General features: G+C 31.4%; 2 protein-coding genes and 1 long non-coding RNA gene across 6 annotated transcripts in view; 1 reads left to right on the top strand and 2 right to left on the bottom strand.

The window, feature by feature from the left end:
• The window catches only part of LOC142237442 (uncharacterized), a 38,890-nt gene extending 29,414 nt beyond the window's left edge, over nt 1-9,476 (top strand). The window contains exon 3 of the long non-coding RNA XR_012722489.1: nt 9,350-9,476. This is a non-coding gene — a long non-coding RNA (uncharacterized LOC142237442). The remainder of the gene's footprint in view (nt 1-9,349) is intronic.
• Nucleotides 1-13,087, bottom strand: part of Tsp42Ea (Tetraspanin 42Ea) — a 36,260-nt gene extending 23,173 nt beyond the window's left edge. The window contains exons 1-2 of the mRNA XM_075308753.1: nt 12,948-13,087; nt 9,195-9,273 (exon numbers count right to left, since the gene is read on the bottom strand). Of these exons, the coding sequence (XP_075164868.1) occupies nt 9,195-9,254 (60 nt within the window). The 5' untranslated portion in view covers nt 9,255-9,273; nt 12,948-13,087. The remainder of the gene's footprint in view (nt 1-9,194; nt 9,274-12,947) is intronic.
• On the bottom strand, nt 9,301-13,069 carry LOC142237439 (uncharacterized). 4 transcript variants are annotated; one of them, XM_075308752.1, is made up of 2 exons: nt 12,948-13,069; nt 9,301-12,187 (listed from the first exon to the last, which is right to left on the bottom strand). In XM_075308752.1, exon 2 carries the CDS (start codon nt 12,054-12,056, stop codon nt 11,337-11,339), a length of 720 nt encoding a protein of 239 aa, XP_075164867.1. In that variant the 5' UTR covers nt 12,057-12,187; nt 12,948-13,069; the 3' UTR covers nt 9,301-11,336. The 4 variants fall into 4 exon arrangements, with proteins under 4 accessions (XP_075164867.1, XP_075164865.1, XP_075164864.1 ...); XM_075308750.1 differs by lacking the exon at nt 12,948-13,069 and adding an exon at nt 12,309-12,611; XM_075308749.1 differs by lacking the exon at nt 12,948-13,069 and adding an exon at nt 12,347-12,611.
• Nucleotides 13,088-21,444: the final 8,357 nt, after the last annotated feature.

The following is a 21,444-nucleotide window of genomic DNA, read 5'->3' as shown; positions in this document are numbered from 1 at the left end:
TGCTACCGAAAATGTCGCTAGAGGTGCATACTGGCCTTAAACTAAAATAGAATTAAATCGGCTTTAGCGAAATATTAGGTTCACTTTTTTTGAGTGTTGTGAGCCCCACCCATATAAAGCCATTTTTAAAGGAGTTTAATGTTAAAATGTACAGTATGTCAAGAAAGTGTTTTGACAATAGGTTAAAAATTATGTTTTGTTTCAAAATTAAATATAATGAAATTTAAAAAAATATTTTATTATGTATTTTGCAAAGTATACATACGTACACAGCATTGCTGCAAAAAAATAAAATATTTAATATTTCAATAATTTCTGGAATTTGAAATATTTGGTATGTATTTAAAGCACGGGTTACAATTGTATTCTAATATGAATGATTTGTTTCATTTAGCAAGGACGGAAATTTTGTACTCTCTCAAGTTTTTCCTGAATTTTCTATCAGCTTTGTGATACTGACCTTTCACATGCCTTTTTCTAGTCTACAACATCAACAAAGACTCAATAGACAAATGTCACACGGAATTCACTGTTAGCCTAACAACAAAATATACAGCCACCATATATGTATGTAATAAATAAAAAACGAACAGTTGGTTATAAAACTAAATTTAATTACATTCTCAACAAGTGTAAGTAATTCAATGTAAGTTTGAAAATATATTCACAAGAACAATGTTGACGGAGGATGACAACAGCTAAAAATACAAAACGTGAGATTATTCCAAAGGAGAACAACAACAACAAAAATCCAAATACTACCCATTACGTTTTTTTTATTTTGTTTTGTTTGTTTTTGTTTTTTATCATAGTTTAAGTCATAGTCATCACCATCGAATTTTTATTAAATAACGACAAAAATTTTATTTGTTTGTTTCTTCCCTTGTTTCGTTCTTTTCTTTTTTAACAAAAAAACAAAGTCTATTTTTGTCTGTTAGGCTAGAATATGACGCAATTATTTCCGAAATTAATTAAATTATAATATATGCAAAATGTCCCAAACAAAAACAACAAGAATATTAAACACCATAATAGATGAGTATGCCGTTAAATAAAAGTCCACTAATAGAAGAATTGGCGGTCGGTCAAGCCATCAACACGAAAAAAATATTCACCCGATGCACACCCGTTGTACGTGGACAATGTGGTTGTGAAAACTTCCTAAGTTAAAAATCGTACTCTCTGTGAAAAATAATTGTTGAGTGGCTGAACCCTTCCGTGATCACATTACTCCCCCTTTGGAACCAATTAAAGCATTTGATCCCCAGTGTTGACCTCTCACCACAAAGAACAAAAAAGATGATGAGTTTTCACATTTCAATATTCTCGAAAGTAATTGCTGGCAACAGATGAATGTTTCTAATGTTGAAAGTTAATTAAACTCGATTTTCCATTCTCTTAACTTTTACTTTCCATGACGAAAAGAAATATTCAAATTGAAAAAAACAATTGGATAAAATATAGGAAATTGATAAAAATATAGGAAAAGGGCTTAAACGAGTTTAGAAACCAATGTTACCGATTTTATTACATTCGAAAAAAAAAAAATGAGGTCATGTTGTGAGGGCAGCGTGGTATATCAAATTTGTTAAACAAGTACGCCAATTTTGGTGCTTTAACAACCATTGTCGAATCTCGACTATCCGTTCGTCATCCTAATAGTTTCAAGTAGACACCAAAACCGATTTGCCAATAAATTTTGAATTTTCTGCGTAGAAATTTAAGCAACCGTTTTCTCGGGAATCTGTACACTTTACATGTACGAATCGGTATTTCCAATACCACGGGAGTTGACAGTTTTGGCTACACTGTCACTGCTCTTTAACTTTAAACCTTCTATCATCATATGAATTGTTCTGATACACATTCTCAAAAGGGGATGATACCATTTATGAAAAAAACTATGTACAGATAAAAAATTATCACCAGTGAGTAATATTTTACTCACGCACAGTCACGACGGAAAAATCTTACTTATGCACGATATTGTTTGGTAGGACTCACGCACACTCACGAAAAGAAAATTTGTAATCACGCACATTCCCAGGTGTCACTAAAATTGTAAATGAATTCATTTCGTAAGCGTTTTATGTCCGTGGGCGGAATTTTTTTCGTGAGCGCATTTTTCCGAAATTCGTTATCAACGCACACTCACGAAAACAATTATTTTCGTGACTCACTCTCACGCACGACTTTTGGTTTATTGATCACGCACACTCACGCCGTTGCCATCAGCGTGACTTACGGCGCACGCATGAGTCACGGAATTTTTCCTGATTCACGACAATTTCGTGTCACGTGCACACCTCTATTACAAAGTTTATTGAAATTGAAGGCGTAATCAATTAAAAATATACTGATACAATTAATCAATTAAAAATATACTGATACAGATTAAAAAATAAAGTCAGTTAAGAAAATGATTGAAAAATTACGTTAACTAACATATTAATTGTCCTAAATAATATTTTTATCAAATAACAAAATGTTTCCAATTCATTTTGTACGGAAATAATACAAAGAAAAATCCGACTATAGGTGGGTACTATGTTCGGTTTTCGAGTTGAAAACCACTTTATTTTCGCGATTACTTTTCCTTAAATAATCGAAACTATAAATGAAAACAAACTTATTCCTGTAAAGTCTTGTCGAAATCTAGAGAAACAAGAAACATCGCATCAATTGAGTTAATTTATCTGCTTTATATTGGACTGTTTGAATAAAGTAACCACGAAAATTTCAACGCGAAAAGCGAACATAGTACTTACCTTATAACTAAAATCGGAAAATTCGTAAGAAACTATAAACTCTTATAAAATTAACAGAAAATAATTTCATCTAAAGGAAAAATAATTATAAATAAATAAAAAATATACAATAAAAAGAATTTTTTGTAAATTAAATGGAATGCCCATTTGAAACATATCGAATAAACTTTTGCTGGCTATTGATGGTGGCAATGTTTCGGAATGCTCCAAGTTAAGTCCTTGTCATATAAGGGTGATCTAATTTCTCCTGCTAGGAGACATTCTTTTGCCTTTTCTTTGGAATGTCTCACATAAAAAATAGTTTTCTGATTCATTCCTGAAATTAATAGATCCAATGAAATTTCTTTAATTACAAAAATAATAGTATCAATCACTAATGTAATTAGTAATACAAAATATACTTGATTAAAAAAATTAAGTGATTTCTTCGGACTTTCAATTATTTTTTTCATTGGTTACATTAAAAATTTCATTGATTTTGGTCGAAGGTTAGGTTGGGTTAAAGTGGCAGCCCGATTAAGTTTCAGGCTCACTTAGACTATTCAGTCCATTGTGGTACCACATTTCACTAAAAGTACCTATTACCTTCTCTATTATTTACTTTTGTTGAACCAACCAGATTGCTCCAAAAACATTAACAGACTTCTTAAGTTAACGTTTTCCAGATCCGCCAGTAATCTGAAGCTATATGCTCCTAAAAGTTGCTTGCGCTTTACACAAAATGCAGGACGCTCACACAAGAGGTGTTTAATTGATTCCTTTTCCTCCGCATCATGACAGCTCATACAATAGTCATTATACTTCGCACCAATAGTTTTTGCAAAATCGCCTATCTGGCAGCGAACCGTTATAGCAGATATAAGGAGTGATATCTGGCGTTTCGAGAACACTAGCATATCTAGTGTGCGGTTTAAGTTTAAATGGGGCCATATTTGCTTGGTGTCGTTACAACCCTTACAATTCTCCCATCGAACAATGGCCATCATAACGGCCTTCTCACGCAGTAAGAGCTTGCAGGTAGCCAGAGGCATACCAACAGATTCTAGTTCCCCTGGAATATTTTATTCTAGATTCCGATACAATTTCCTCGATAAGAAATGACCGCTGAGCCTCTGTTACACCGCCAGAACATGGTTAAACCGTCTGATTTCCAGGAAAGTGTGTGTCCAAAAGTACCTCCAACGTCTCCTCACTGGACGTTGTCCAATTGCCCTCCGATGTTTTAATGAAACCTGGAGCGGAGTTAGTGGATGCTAGTACCTTCTGTAGTCTCAATACTGCTACAGTAATCATTCCAAAAGTTATGTTGAGCCCTTCTCAGTTCTCGTTTATATCCTCTTAGATTCATATTGTAAGTGTCCCAATCCTCCGGAGCTCTTGTGGACTTTGCTTTGTTAAAGAGCTTCCTGCAGGATTTCCTCATATTACTTAACCGAAATATTGGAAATAAATATTAAAACAAATCAATAATCGATTGTTTCTATGACCTCAAGCCGAACAAAATTAATAATCAGAATTAACTGATTTTGGTCGAAAAACTTTATTAATATTTAATTGAGGCAATATGTTTTTATATTATTTACAATTATTTTTCCTTTAGTTGAAAAGTTTACAATTTGTACTTTCTTATGAATATGGATTATATATATTTGAGTCAAAATTTAATGAACAAATAAATAGTATGCAATTATTTTCGAACAAAATTTTCAATTAATATTTTTTGGTATTTAATAAAAATGTCAATTGGGATAATTAATATTTAATTGACGTTGATTAAACAGTTTATTGTATCAGTTAATGTTTTAATTGATTACGTTTTCAACTTCAATCAACTTTTTAATTGGAAATATTTTTGTGACATTATTTCTGTCTTTGAGCATTCCAATTGCACCAGAATGGAAAATTTGGAATATGTTGAACAATAGATTATTTTGACAATTGTATTTGAGTAAATATGTAGATCTAATAAAATTTTAATATTTGTACTTTCTTTGTACTTTCTTATGAATATGGATTATAAATATATATTTGAGTCAAAATTTAATGAACAAATAAATAGTATGCAATTATTTTCGAACAAAATTTTCAATTAATATTTTTTTGGTATTTAATAAAAATGTCAATTGGGATAATTAATATTTAATTGACGTTGATTAAACAGTTTATTGTATCAGTTAATGTTTTAATTGATTACGTTTTCAACTTCAATCAACTTTTTAATTGGAAATATTTTGGTGACATTATTTCTGTCTTTGAGCATTCCAATTGCACCAGAATGGAAAATTTGGAATATGTTGAACAATAGATTATTTTGACAATTGTATTTGAGTAAATGTGTAGATCTAATAAAATTTTAATATCAAGCGAGTATATCAATGAATTAGATGAAAATACGACAAACTGGTACCAGCCCAGTTATAGGCCGCTAGCTTTTACAAAAGATGTCATTGCTGAATACGGAAAGATATCGCTTGAACTACTCTGAAATATGCGATGGATCTTCGTGCACAGAAAAAAAATGTAAACTGTTTTATAGCAAGAATGAACTACGTCGTGCGAAATTTGGACTATTTCACACATTTTGAGATTTCCACAAAGCGTTGTTAAATCCAGCAAAATTTAACGCCCTGTGGTACTTTTTAACTCAACTAATGTAATTACACCTCCTCATAGAAGAAAAAAATAACTAAAAGTAAAGAAAAAAATCATTGGCGCCAAATCATGGCCATTTTAACCACACATTCTTACTATTTTTGGGAGTTGTATGAGAATTTTCGTTTGGTTTAGTTCATATTGAACTTATGTACGTACGGTCGTTGAACTTTATACCCACGTTTAATTCGTAAAATGTTTGAGACATACTTAGAAAAGAAAAATTTCATTAGGCTGTGGAAAATTTAAAAAAAAAAAGTAATAAAATGTAACTACAAATATTTTTTTTTGCAATAAATATAAGTTAAATTTAGCGATAGTTTAACTACACTCATAGAAAAAAGTCTGCAAATAACAGCAGTCGATGTCTGCTGTTGTATTTTTGTACTTCAGGCCCTAATGAACAACAAATTATATAATTTTTAGGTTATAAATTTTTCCCCAAAGCATATTTAAGAACCAAATGTAATTTTTGGTATATTTGTGCACTGCAATATACTTACAAGCTCATAAATACGATCAGCAAACATTTTGTTTGCTGTTATGCCTCAATTCGATAAATATTCAGATTTTTAATCAATTGCTATAGATGTTCATAAAATATTGTTTTAATTATGTTAGGATAGCTCGTAAGTTGATATTTTTATTTGTTTCAACCAAACTAAAACATGATTTATTGTAGTCGAGTTTAAAAAATAGCAGGAAATGTTTGCTATTTCAGCAAACAGTAACTGCTGCCCCTTTTTCAGCAGACTTTCTGCTGTTTTAGCAGACTTTTCTGCTGTCCCTACTAACAAATTTCTTTGGGTGTACGCAATTTTCTTCGGTGTGGGGTTCCAGAACAATACTTTGATGACTACCAAATGGAATGACAAAATTGGAAAATCTGTTAAAATATGTATATTAGCAGAGAATTTTATTCTAATCGCTTTGATCATACGCCCCTAATGTTGTTAGCCTTGGATACTCATAGAACATTCTCAAAACTGGTAGCTAAAATGCATGTTGGTAAATTATTTGAAGCTGAGATCAAAATGCTGTTGTGTTTTTTTTTTATATTAGAATTGAAAAAAGCTCTAGGCTAGCTTTTGTTACTTGGTCATGTGGCAATACTAAGTAAAATAACATTCTGTAAACCAGTGGAAACAATATTTACATAATTCATACTAAGTTTATTACAGTTTGACAAAAGGAAGTCTCTTGCTACAATCTTTCATTTAGCCCAAAAATATATAAAATCCGCTCCTGAATTGAGCTTAAAGTTCAAACTTATTTCCCTTTTGTTACATACATTTTTCGAAAAGATTTTCTAAAATGGTCAAACGAATTTAAGATAATATCTAGAACCCAAGTAAAAATGTATATACCCAAAAAAAGTGAATCGAACATGAAAGAAAATGTAGGTTTTTTTCTTATGTCGAAGGATAAAATTGGATTTAGAAATTGTTAAAATGTCTTTAGCACTATACGAAGTTCAAGACAGGTACAATTTTAGCGAAATTTATTCATTTTAGTGACTTATGAACTCAATTAAAGCAAACTTTTAGGAAAATATGAACTGTTTTATTCTTTAGTAACAATGGTATACATTTTTTCCCCATTTTCTCATTCTCGCCATTAAAGTATGCAAAATGTTATTGAAATAAGGAGCACTTGCTCACATTGGGCAAAATTTAACTAAAATCAACTAATCTTCATGAACTAAAATAATGTTCATCGCCCTCTTTTTTGAGTGTAGATGAAGTAAAGTATGGAGATTTGTCTATACAGGGAATATATCAAAAAATGGCTTATATACACAAAAAAAATTACTTGATTTTGATCTTCTTTCAAGGATTTTGGTATTGATTTCGAACCAAAAGATGCGCACTTTAAAATAAAGACATTTTTTGGGAACCAATCAAGCTTTAAAATTAGGATCAATAAAATTAAAATTAGGATACATATCTAATTTGTTGAATTCACTCTCTTTTTTGCGATATATTAATAGAATTATTCGCATACAAAAGAATGCAGGTAAAAAAATCCAAATTATAGCATATACTTGAAAGTATTGTTTCTTAATTCCAAAAAAGCTTTAAACCAAGGATGCAAAGTCCTCAAAATATTTCATAGCCTATACACGCAGAGAAGGAATATGATCACCTCAAACCTGTTTCAAGAGCAAAATGTTATTTTTGTAATTAGTGTAATGATAATTACACTAATGTTGATGATGTTCGATGCTAATTTTTATCGAGCCCTAGTTTGTTAATTGAACATGGTCAAATATCTTTTGTGTATAGTGACGAAAGAAACTGTCTACTTACTATAACGGTAGTAGTAGTTTTCACGGGTTGTATTTTGTTTTTAATCGATGACAAATTGTGGGATCTATTACATAGTTATAGTAAATTATTTTAACAACAATCAATGCTACTTAAATGATTTTTACTATGTTAGTAATGATCAATTTCCATTACTAATCATTTTGGAATTATATGACGTCATGCATTATACTATCATAGCCGGCAAGAAACCTTATATATTGTACACAGAAATTTGTTTATTAATCTACCGAGTCAAAAATGTGCTTTGTAAGCCATTACACGATCTGTAGGAGCCCATTGTAATTAAAGCAATCTTTGTGTGTGTGTTTTTTGTAATAAGCGCTCATGTATTTTTCTTCGAAACCTGTTTACAATTTGAATGGTTATTATTTTTTTTTTTTGTGGAACGGAAGCTTTGCGGGCTTTTGGATAGATGGTTTTAAGCAATGTCGTTATGCCTCACCACTGGCAGCAACGAGGCATTGTTGATGCAACAATTATGAATAGAAATAAATTAGGGTGTGCCCAATTCTTGCTGAATTTTAATTTGTATTTTTAAACAATATTAGAATAGTAAGGCTGCCGATTTGTTTAGAGAAAGAAATTGTATTAATGTAAACTTGATTGTTGATTTTTCCATACCACACTCTAATAACACTACAAAAGTTTTTGTTTCAGAAATTGGTGTCTAAAACTGCAATGTTACTAGCACAATAAAAGGTTTGCAACAGAAGGTTCTAGTTGCAATATTTTGTATAAAAAAATATGAACTTATACTTAATTTTAATTCTTTACTTTAAATAATATTATTTTTAATTAGTTTATGCTCTATTTAATTTTTGTTATTTGTTTTAAATTCTAAATTAAATTTAAAACCTATATTCAAGAAAAATGTCTACTTAAAGCAGCAGTCGGTGTCCGCTGTTACATTTTTGTACTTCACGGTCTACTGAACAAAAATGTATAAAACTTGTTACCCTACACCCATGGAAAAAATTTTGCTAAAAAGAGCAAACTGTAATTAGTGTACTCTAGCTTTAAATATAGCAGCTAATGTTTACCATTTCAAAAAACAGTGACTGTTTTCCTTTTTTCAGCATACTTTTTGTGGTTTTAGCAGAATTTTCTGATGTGTCTTCTAACAAATTTCTTCGGGTGTACAAGAACCAAAAATAGTTTTTTTTATATATTCCTGCCATCTAATATCCTTTTGTTTGATGTTACACCTTAATTTAATCTATTTAGATTTTTGTGCAAAAGATAGCAGACAGTGTCTGCTTTTTTCAGCAGACCTTCTGCTGTTTTAGCCGATTTTTCTCTTGTGTTTACTAATGCATTTTTTGGTTGCACTCATTATATTTTCCTTTATTGTTTGATAAAAAGAACCTCATAATTTCAACATAATTTTTGCATTAAATTTTCCTTAAAAATAATTTAGGTATAACAATTAACAGAATGTACTTACCGAACATAGAAGATTGAATAAAAATAGTATATATTTGACCATATGCATTCCACACCCCATGATGCTGATTGTCTCCTTCCTTATAATTTATATTTTTATGCAAAGATAACAAAAATTTTATTTTTTATTTAATTTGATAATATAATTCGTTTTAGTTGGATACACAAGAAGTCCAATAATATTACGCATAATATCAATTGGCAGGATATTCGTTCTTTTAATGTAAACAGGCAGTGGACCAGTTAATCTAATTTGATGAGTTGTGGAGAAACAAACTAAAACCCCTAACGTATGTACCAAAAGTTCATATAATCCCAATTTAAGTTAATTATTGCATTTACTCTTACTTTTGATCACAAATAAAAACAGGGAAGTTGTAATTTCCAGAAAATTAAAAATATTGAATTATGTACTATTTTTACATCAACATTTAACAAAAAATAATATGCTTCTCTTTTTTACAGTGAAAAAATTTCAAGCGAAGTTCGTTGCTTGCTTTCCACACATTCTCCAATATGTTTGATACATAAATATTAATTTCAATTTCAAAAATTCTTACAAATGTACTGAGAAGTTTTTGCTAATAAACACATTTTTTTCAAAAATTTCTCAAGTTCAATCTTAGCCTAATCCATTGTAAATAGGTTTTAAAGTGGCTGAGAACTATTATTTTTACAATGCTTCACCGGGTAGTCTTTTTTAGAAAAGGATTTCAAATTATAGTGTTAGCGACTGAAATAAAGGAAATGTTTTAAGATTCACAATAGAAAATTGCGTTGATTACAAATTCTGTCAATTGCCACCACTTACTCATTATACATACATCTTGGGCAAAAACACTGAATAACATTAGGACGTTTTTCAATTTAGAAATAATATTTTTTTTTATTGTTCATGTCACACCAACATAAAATAAGTTAATGAAAAGATTTGTTTACTATACTTTGTTAATATATGTATGCAATACTCAAATAATTAAGGCAATTTACACATTTCTTATCTCTAACAAAAGGGCCTATCGCCAAAGTTTTCAATCTTAATAACTGCCCAATTTTCCAGTTGGCTCAACACCAATACCACTCAATACTAGTCTCATCCATCCTTATTACTTATCAAAATGAATAAAAATATTGTTATCAACCATTTGCAAAATTTTCATATTTATATATGAAAATTTAGATAAAGGACTTTTTATCGATAGAAAACGAAACCTTAAGTACGAGTTGTTTTGGATCAAATTTTGTATGGTTTTCTTGGCGAAACTCAAAACTCAATATAATATTGGTTGTTGGTTTTCGATATTTATGTACAACAAATTAAAAGTTTGAGCAATATTTTTTCACATTTTTTTTTGTCGCTGAATTCAAGTATTCTAGTGCAACTGTTGTATATTTGAAGTAGGAAAGCACTCATTCTCCGAAATATTTTGCCCAAAATTTTGAATTGCGAAAAAGATAAATTCGAACTGACACATACTCCAAAAACACTCTTCTGAACATGAGCTAATTTGACCCAACGCATTAACTGTTTTACGACTAGGTGCTTTGGAATTATTTATAAGAGGTAATCGTGAATTAAAGTTCACTGCCGAACGCATTCCATAATATATGAAAATTATAACGGGACAGAATAGCGCAGTATTTTAAGGCTTAGCTCTGAAATTCATAGACAGCCATTATCTGGCCGTTCATGAAACCCAAATTCGAAAAAAATCGTTCGTCATGTACTTCTTCTTTATAATTTAATATCGAATTTTGTTGGAATCTTCTCGATATATCATTGAGATGAGAAGAAAAATTTCACGAATTGTCAAAGTTTTGAGCAGTTAGATACTGTTGAAAATTTGAATATTATTCCTGGAATTTTTAATATGGACTTACAATTATAGGTGAAAACAGTGATTTGAATACCAATTCAAATAACAGGGACGGTTCCTATTTAGATCACTGAGCACTTGCCTTTCCACAATATTAACTTATTTGAAGTTGTGATCTTTAGTATTCGCAGTTTTGTTCTTATTTACTAAAGTCTAGGATTGACGTGAAAAATTTGTCATTTGATTTTACTGTCTTTAGTTCTTACAAAACAACCGGTCAAAATAGAGCAACTTCCACATTAGCCGTAACAAATCGAGTGCTAAGCTTAACGAACTAATTCTGGTAAGAGTTTTTCCTTCGGCAATAAGGCAGCTCTGAATTCATGTAGTTTTCTCCACAACCATGGATAACTGGAAACTCTAAAAACCAAAGCTTCTCGTGATATCGTAGAAGTTTCAACCTTCGATAAATGCTGATAATATTTGGCATTTTTCTTAATGCTCCCATTTGCGTCCGGGTCGTAGCGAGCAAATCGCAGCTTTAACAATGTCTCCGATATATCTATCAAACGATTTCCCTTTGGTGGGTGAACCAAGCACAATTGTGAGACAACGTAGTCGTCCGATGCCTTTTTATTTAGGGGTATGAATGTGGCCTCCTTGCCCACTAAACACTGTTGCAACCATGCGAATCCATTGCCATTTACTTTAACTCCAGGTAATTTAATGGGCAATAGACGATTACTGCTCATGAAAAATGGTATCAAAGGACGATGACTGATGAAAAGCAAAGTATCTTGGCCCTTCTGTTGGATGTCTTGAATGCGACCAGTATGCATTACACGTTCATTGATAAGTCTATCGGGAATGTGCGAGGGCTTCTTAAATGGACGTACTAAATAAGCCGGCCTCCGTTTGGCATAGGCCACCAAGAGCATTAGACCTGAAGTACCATATATTAAGACTTCTGTTCCCAGAGTTTCCCGTTCCATGAGATTGCATAAGTGTTGGTATTTCTCACTGATATATGATTTTGTTGTGTCCATTTTCAAAATTTCGTTCTAACTGGCTTCCTTCTTGTTTTCAGTCTTTTTAGATTTTATAGCTTAAGTACTTTTTTGAATATAAGTTCGAGGAGTAGTTTTTGCGATATGGTTTGCTTTCAGTGTGATATAACCTACAAAATTAAGATATTCGCCCGATTAGATTTGCATGAACGATGATTATTATTTTGTAAGGCAAAGTATTTTTAATATTTCTTAGCTACTGGATGACATCATGAGCTCTAAGAAACATACAGATCAATTGATCGCTTATCTTCCCTCGCATAACTCACAATTACCCTGTGGAGGGCGGTAGGCCAGTCAGCAAATACACCAATGTCAGCCTCCTGAAATGGCCTTTGCTCCGTGAAAATCTGATGTATGTATATATATGTATACTCTTCTGCTATGGCCGTTACTCAATATAATATCTACTAATTTATTTTTTGGTGGATGATGATACAATCGGCGGCGTTATTTCAATCGACTTTATTCGGTACGTTTCTTCTGATTTCTGATTTGATTTTTAGCTTTCTCTGTTCTCTTCTCTGTTTTATTTATAAAATGTCAAATTTAGTGTATCCCATATGTGTTTGACATTTCATTCATTCGTTCTTTTGTGTTGTGGTTTTGGTTTTTATTTTGATTATAAAAACAAAAACGAAAAAAACAAACAAGTTTCTACCTCACAACCGCCATCCCTCACTCCACATTTAACCTGATCCACTACCTGACACATATAACAACTCAATGAGCTTAAAGCTCTCCACTAAAGCAAACACAAATCATAAATACACACACATAAACCCGCGCGCTTTATTCAATGTTGTTTGTTAATTTCAAAATCAAAAAATCTTTAAATGATCGTTTACTTTGAACTGATGTATTTTGTACCTTGAGTAGTTCACCAAACTCTAATCCGAAAAATATACCGCTTTAAATGTCTATTCGTTTTTCAAGTCTCTATCAAGAGCTGGTTTTTGCTTCGAGCGCTTAACACGTCTTGACAAACTAACCGTTCGTTATAAACTGAATGAATTCCGTTTGTTAACTTGATGTGCTTGGTGGGATGCAAAACGTAAAAAAATTAATGAAAACGCGAAAATCATCGAAACAGCACTCAGTTGACAATTGTGTGTAGAATATATGTTTGTTTTTAGAATTCTGTTGCTCTGTGATCTACGTTAGATACTCCCATTCATTGCCAATAATCAGACAGACTAATTCCATTAACTCAAGATAATTACAATAATAAGCACTCACCAAAATGAGGGGGTGATTAATATATTTATATATGTATGGACAGAGAGAACGCTGTCACCTATTATCTCCCACATTTATTACCGTTACAAATTCAAACACCCGAAAGCAACATCCAGCCAATTGACAGATAGTCTGATTAACGCCCGATAAACCATATTAATCATCCCGAATATAAAATTCTTATCTCAAATGCTTTTCTTTGGTAATCATTCCGTTTCTGTTTTAGAAAAATGATACATTGACTTTATTGTTGTTACCAAGAGTTCAATTGTATTTAATATGTGATCCCAAGAGACTGCGCTGAGTAGTACTCTAAGGCGTATGAGCAACGGAATTTTTACAATAAGTGCTCACAGTGTTCCACAACACAAAAAAAAATATTTTATATGAATGAAAACCACCGCATACGATAGGACCAAAAAAATCTATAAATACGCTTTCGCTTGACGTTGCGTAGGAGATCTCCTTTTATCGTCAGTCACGAAACGCTTCAGATAGAAGATTGTGCTCATTCCCTCACATAAATTTCACTTCTACGAAATTTTTTAGTTTGGCACCTTTTTCTGTAATACAACTAATATTGAAGAAATTATTCAATTTTATAAATTTTCTAAAATTTACCTTTCGCCTGGACGGAGAATCGAACCGAGGACCATACAGTTTGTAAGTCAACACACTATCCACTGGGCTACGTAGCTGTTATGGTCATCAATAGGTAATTATCGTTATAAGTTATATTTATACAGCATAGTCTGCGGCGCCGACGAGCTGATGCACGCAAAACATTATTTAACAGAAACATACATTTGTTTGCCACGTGAACCAATGGTTAGCATGTCCGCCTTGCATGCAAAGGGTGGTGGGTTTAATCCCTGCTCCGACCGAACACCATTTTTTTTTTAATTTACACATTTTTTATTGAAGATTTACAGTCAGAAAACAACAGTGCTTGATATAAACGAAATGGACTGAGCTTTTAAATAAATTATTATTTTTTATTGCAAAAATAACAATTTTGTAACAAAAAACTGTTTTTGGTATAAAAGTTTGAAATTTTGGTAGGAATTAAAAAACTCTAACAAAAGAAGAACGTGGAGTCGAGTATAAACATACATAAATATTTTTATAACATACGCATACATTTATTTAAGCGTTCTTTACTACACCCAAAGAAATTTGTTAGTAGGGACAGCAGAAAAGTCTGCTAAAACAGCAGAAAGTCTGCTGAAAAAGGGACAGCAGTCACTGTTTGCTGAAATAGCAAACATTTCCTGCTATTTTTGAAGCTAGATTACACTAAAACATGTTTTATTTTGGCTAAAACAAATAAAAATGTCAACTTAGGAGCTATCCTAACATAATTAAAACAATATTTTATGAATATCTATAGTATTTGACCAAAAATCTGAATATTTATAAAATTGAGGCATAACAGCAAACAAAATGTTTGCTGATCGTATTTAGGAGCTTGTAAGTATATTACAGTGCAAAATACACCAAAAACTACTTTTGGTTCTTAAATATGCTTTGGGGAAAAATTTATAACCTACAAATTTTATAAATTGTTGTTCATTAGGCCCTGAAGTACAGAAATATAACAGCAGACATCGACTGCTGTTTTTAGCAGGCTTTTTTCTATGAGTGTAGCATTTAACACTATTTTAAATGCATTTAAAACTTATCGTGTTTTGTACTTAATTTCATTTTTACCTGTAAGGCCGGGTTTAAGTTGGCATTAGTGCTCTAAAATGATAATGTTTTGCCTTTTACTTTTCTTTAATAATTAATTTTAACGAAAATATACATTTTCAGTTGTTGCTTTGGATCATTCCCCATCAAGCTATAATACAACTTTTGCCACTAAAATGAAAAATAATCTTAGCTGCAAAACTCGAACTTAATGCCCGCTTTTATTTTTGAAGGTGTCCGTCATCTCCGCTTGGACTACTTATTAATAACACCCAGAAAAAAGTGACCCCTTCTTTAAGTTAAAATGAACTCATTGTGAAGAAATTTGAACTTCGTATAGCGCCAAAGGCATTTTAATTTTTTTGATCGATGTGATTTTCGTTGAAATTAGGTAGAATGCATTCCATATATTAGTTAACATTTTCCTATATTTTTGTACGATTATACTACAGAATGAAAAAATTTAACTGAATTGCATTCATATATGGAATGATTTTATTGAACTTTTTTCATTCATTTGGACAAATCGTACATATTTGTGGTAAACCTTTTACTTCAAATTTAGAACTGCTTACCTTCGTTTTTAAATACAATCTTATGTATTTATAAAAGCAATTTTTTCTTCAATAAAAGACATGTTTTATTAATATATTAAATATATTTATTTAGAATCAACAGCATCGACTGGCCTTGAAATATTAAAACACATTTTTTTCTTCTTCTAGTACCTTTCACTTTGAATAAGTTGCTGCCTAGCAATTTCATCCACCTTTTACAATTTCAATACCTATAAATATAAACAAAAAAATCCTAAACCAATTTTTTCACAAAAGGATAGCGTCACTGAATATTACCTGATAATTGAAGATTCCAAAATGAAGTCGAATGAAGGGGTTGTTATTCTGCTGGTGTTTTCTTTTTTTATAAACCAATTTTCCAAAAAAAACGAACATTTTTCTCAATAATTTAAAATAACAAATATTTTATATATTTTATTTGTTTTTTATTATATTATTTTACAATATTATTTTTCAATAATCTCTCCGTATACCATAACAAAGCGATTCCAACTAAAAAACCAACCCACGCGTAAACACATCGATTACAATCGATTACAGGTAGATAAAAGAAATGTAGGAAATTTTCCTATATTCTAACAAGTGTGTTTCCTTAAGTTTTGAAAGGATTGAATACTTCTTATTACGAATGAACTAAAATATTTTTCTATGCCAAGTGTTATTCGTATGTATGATAAGCTTTCTATAATAGAGGAAGTCAGAATTATCATGTTATAAGAAATCTTACTAAAATTGAGGAAACTTGGTTTTAGGTCGGTTTTTGTTTATTTTTACGAATGCTTTGTTATCAGTGAATAAAATTTTCTTTTTCAGTAGTAAATTCTTATACCCAGCGAAGAAAACAGTATTAGTAAAATGCCATGCCTTATTCTAGTTAATGAACTATTCCTAACTGCTTTCAGTTTAGGATTTTTTACTGAAACAAGTAAATTTTATTATTTCACAAAAAAATTTAACTGAATGGAAATAAAATGGCTAAACTAAATTGATGAACATTTTTTCCTTTAGTTTCGAAGACACTTTTTTCTGGGTGTATGAGCCAATCACCCACACAAAAATTTCTCTCGTCCACAGAGAAATGCACTTTTGTGTGGGTCAGTGGCTCATATTTTAATGATTTCACATAATTCAATTGCTTATAACTTTGTCATTTTTCGGTCGTTTGCACTCAAAAAAAGTGAACTCTCTATTTCACTAAAGCCAATTTAACTTTCGTTTAGTTCATGGAATTATTATGTTTGGAGAAAGTTTCATCTATTCTAATAATTTTTGTGTACGTTAGTTAAATTAACTAAAACCGAGGAAAATAATATACACAAATGAAGGATAAAGATTAACTAAATTCGTGTCTTCCACCAAATAGTTCAATATTTCTTTAAATTTGTAAATTTTACTACAAATACGTCCATCATGACCTTCGTATGTCACTAAAGACATTTTTGCAATTTTGAACTCCAATTTTTTCCTTCAAACTACACAATTTTATTTAACAAGTGAAAAAACTTAATTATGTCTAATAAATTTTCTTGAATTTGTCAAAAAATATTTACTTATTTTTATGACATCGGCGTGATGCCAGCGTTTGTAATACGGTTTAGTTAAAATTTTCTAAAAATATTCAAAATTTTCTAAAATTAACCGAAATTTTTCTTCCTGGTGGATTCACTGTTTTTTCAGTGTGGTCTTATTACTTATGTTAGAGTATCGTCTATACGACCATGAAGAGAAAAAAAATTGTTTTTAATGGTTTATACTTTTCTGGCGGAAAAGGTCCATTTTTTTTTTAAATTTTGACTTTTCGCATTGATTTTTTTTTTGAACCACTTAAGTTATCACAGATCCAATTACACGATTGGGAGCCACCGTGGTGCAATGGTTAGCTTGCCCGCCTTGCATACACAAGGTCGTGGGTTCGATTCCTGCTTCGACCGAACACCAAAAAGTTTTTCAGCGGTGAATTATCCAACCTCAGAAATGCTGGTGACATTTCTGAGGGTTTCAAAACTTCTCTAAGTGGTTTCACTGCAATGTGGAACGCCGTTCGGACTCGGCTATAAAAAGGAGGTCCCTTGTCATTGAGCTTAACATGGAATCGGGCAGCACTCAGTGATAAGAGAGAAGTTCACCAATGTGGTATCACAATGGACTGAATAGTCTAAGTGAGACTGATACATCGGGCTGCCACCTAACCTAACCTAATTACACGATTATTCGTCATCTTATTACCTTTCATTTAAGTACCAACAACGTTATAATCGGACATTTCTAACTCGAGATATATTGTGTTTAGTGAAAAAGAGCGAAAATTTAAAAATAATGGGATATCTCAAAAACTGTTCCATAAAAAATTTTTAAACATTTTTTTTTTTCGAATTCAGCAGCTCAAAATACATAACTTTAAAATAAAGAGAATTGAATGAGAATTTATAATTTGTAACTACACGCAAAAAAATAATTCTTTCCACCCAAACGAAATTTTAGACAAATAAATATCGTTTCCCATTTGATTTTCTCCATAAGGAAGATTGTTTGGGAGAAAAGTATACACTTGTTTGTGATAAACGTTGATTCTTTTATAGGATGTAAAAACAGTTTCATACAGACTAAAAAAAATTCTTGGTTATTGCATCTTCTTTCTCACTTTCACGAGGTTTATTTAAAGAAGAAATTATTCGATTTTATAAACTTTTTTACCCTCCACCAAACATCGGCGTTCCACATTGCAGTGAGACCACTTAGAGAAGCTTTGAAACAGAAATGTCACCAGCACTACTGAGGTGGGATAATCCACCGCTGAAAAACATTTTTGGTGTTCGCTCGAAGCAGGAATCGAACACACGACATATTGTGTACAAGGCGGGCATGCTAACCATTGCACCACCGTGGCTCCCCGATTTTCGACTTGAAAATCACTTTCTTTTCGCGATTACTTTTCCTTAAATAATCAAAATTATAAATGAAAACAAACTTACTCCTGTAAAGTTTTGTCAAAATCTAGAGAAACAAGAAACTGCGAAAAAGGAACATACTTACCTTTAGCCATTAACACACAAGCAACGCAAACAGTCGAACAGTTATATTTATATAGCAGAGTTCGGCGCCACGAGCCGATTAAAAACTTTGTTTAACAGAAGGTTTGTTTAACAGTTGGTCACCGTAATATACTTACAAGCTCCTAAATGCGACCAGCAAAAATGTTGTGACAGCTTTTCCTTTTTCACCGGACTTTTCTAAATTATTACCATATTAACCACACCGTAGTTCATTCTACTGCTTTAGTTAGCAGTTAACATATTTGTACGGTCACTGAATTGTATACCCACGTTTAGTTCATACAATTTTGGATACGTTGGAAATATCCTAGTAACATTAACTTCAGTTGTCTACCAAACTACCAAAAAAGAGATTGTTTGTAAACACATCGAAATATTCTGCTACAACAGTATAAATCTGCTGTAAGAGAGAAAACAACAAATATTCTTGAACACGATTGTCCCTAAAACCTATTTTAGATTGGCTGATGCAAACAAATAGGCTTCGTGTTTGCCACATGTTTAGTGACATCATTAATTTTTTCCGGCTCTCCCTCATAAATGCGTGGGGCATTAGATATATTCTACCTTGAAAATAAATTTGAGCAAGAGTGAAAGTTCTCTAAGAAATTCTAAAGGCCATGGTCGAATTATTTGGACCGAATGAATCAGAAGCTCTGATACCACAATCTTTTGGGAAACAGCACGGACACATGCATTCAAAAGAACAAACGTCAACACGGACATAGACATTGGCAATTTTTGTGTTTTTCTTTTAAAACATATTTAGTACAGTTTAGGTAAACAAACAATTTGTAAATATATGTAATATACAGAAAAACAAGTATATACGGCCGTAAGTTCGGCCAGGCCGAAGCTTATGTACCCTCCACCATGGATTGCGTAGAAACTTCTACTGAAGACTGCCATCCACAATCGAATTACTTGGGTTGCGGTAACAATTGCCGATGGCAAGGTATCTTAAAACTTCCTAACACCGTAATATATACCACATAGTCCATACACCCTCAAAAAAAATCGCTTCTGTAACATATACTCCCAAACATATTTTGCTTCAAACATATAAATTTTTGGGTATTGCCCAAACATTTATATGTTTGATTTCTTCCAATATATAATATGTTTGAAAGCATATTGGTCTAAACAATATAATATGTTTGGGTAGTCTAAGTTCCAAACATTTTGTATTTTTCCATCCAAATTCAATAATGTTGTCTTCCAAAAAACTATATGTTCTTATGTGAACGTATAATATGTTTGGAAACATTTTGAACCCAAAAATATTATATGCTTAGAAGAATTTTCTCCCAAAGAAGATTGTGCTCAATTTTTTTTTCTGCCTAATTGTATATTCCCTCACATTTTTCTCACTTTTTCTGTAATACAAACATTTTAGAAGAAATTATTATATTTTATAATTTTTTTTAATTTTACCTTTTGCCGGACGGGGATTCGAACAGCGGACCACACAGTTTGTAAGCCAGCACACTAACCACTGGCCTACGTAGCTGTTATGGTCATCAAGAGATAATTATCGTTATAAGTTATATTTATATAGCATAGCTTGCGGCGCCCACGAGCCGATGGAAACACAACATTGTTTAACAACATAACATTGTTAAACATACATTTGTTGGCAGCGTGGAGCAGTAGTTGGTCGTCCGCCTTGCGTGACAGGGGACCTGGGTTCTATCCCTGCTTCGACCAACACCATTTTTTTTATTTTTTTTTAAATATATTTTTTAACATATATTCCAGATACGTTCGGAAGTTCCCGAAAAGGTGTTCAGCATTACATACTATTATATTAAATTTTTAATGCGAAATTGTAAAGTGTGTTTTATAAAAGACTTAAAGTCAGAAAAGAAAAGTGCTTGATATAAACGAAATGGACTGAGTTCAAATCAAATATTATTTTTTTATTGCAACAATAAAAATTGTGTAACAAATAAAGGTTTTTGTATACAAGTTTAAAATTTTCGAAGAAATTCAAAAATTCTTACAAAAGAAGAACGTGAAGTCGAGTATATATAAATATTTTTCCATCGTATCCTAAGGTTTACGATAACCATTCAAAAGCACATTATATTTAAATTCTAAACAGTAATTTTAAAACAGCACATAAATTTATTTTGGTGTGAACAATTGTTTGCTAGCATGTAACACCATTAATTTAGAAATACAAATAAATATGAATTTTTATTAACGAATAATTTTGTACTTAATTTAATTCTTAAGGCCGGTATAAATTGGCATTATCACGTTAAAATGGCCATGTTTACCCTTTTACTCTTCTTTAATAATTTTTTTTAAAGCAAATAAACTTATTCAATTGTTGCTTTGGATCTTTCCCCACCATGTTATAATACAATTTACCGGAAAAAGTTGTAATGTTATTCTTGTTTTGCCGCTAAAATGAAAAATAATTTTAGCGGCAAAACTCGAACTGAATGCCCGCTCTTATTTTCGAAAAAATCCGTCAACTCCTCTTGGACTACTCATTAATAAAGAGGAACTAATCTTTGTTTTTATAGATCTTCAAAGGTCGATACTTTCAATGAAGTCGTGTTGTCGTTATAATTAAGTGATTTGACTTAAAAATGGATATCATAACATGAAAGAACAAATATTGGACTAAGGTCAACTTGACTTTAATAATTCAGAAAAATTCTTTAAAATTAATGAAACTGTCTTTAAATTTATTGCATTTTTGCATCTTGACTACATGGCAAAAATCATTCAAAAATAGGATATGTTTTTCAATACTTTATTTTAAAGACATTTTTTACTTGAAACATAGCATAATTT

The sequence above is a fragment of the Haematobia irritans genome, chromosome 5, assembly GCF_050003625.1.
Source record: "Haematobia irritans isolate KBUSLIRL chromosome 5, ASM5000362v1, whole genome shotgun sequence".
Taxonomy (NCBI): Eukaryota; Metazoa; Arthropoda; class Insecta; order Diptera; family Muscidae; genus Haematobia; species Haematobia irritans.
Note: the sequence above shows the minus strand (reverse complement) of the source record. Positions and strands in the feature narration are given on the sequence as shown.

Excerpts from the sequence above, each read along its gene's own strand:
- LOC142237439 (XM_075308752.1), bottom strand. The coding sequence starts at position 12,056 with ATGGACACAACAAAATCATATATCAGTGAGAAATACCAACACTTATGC.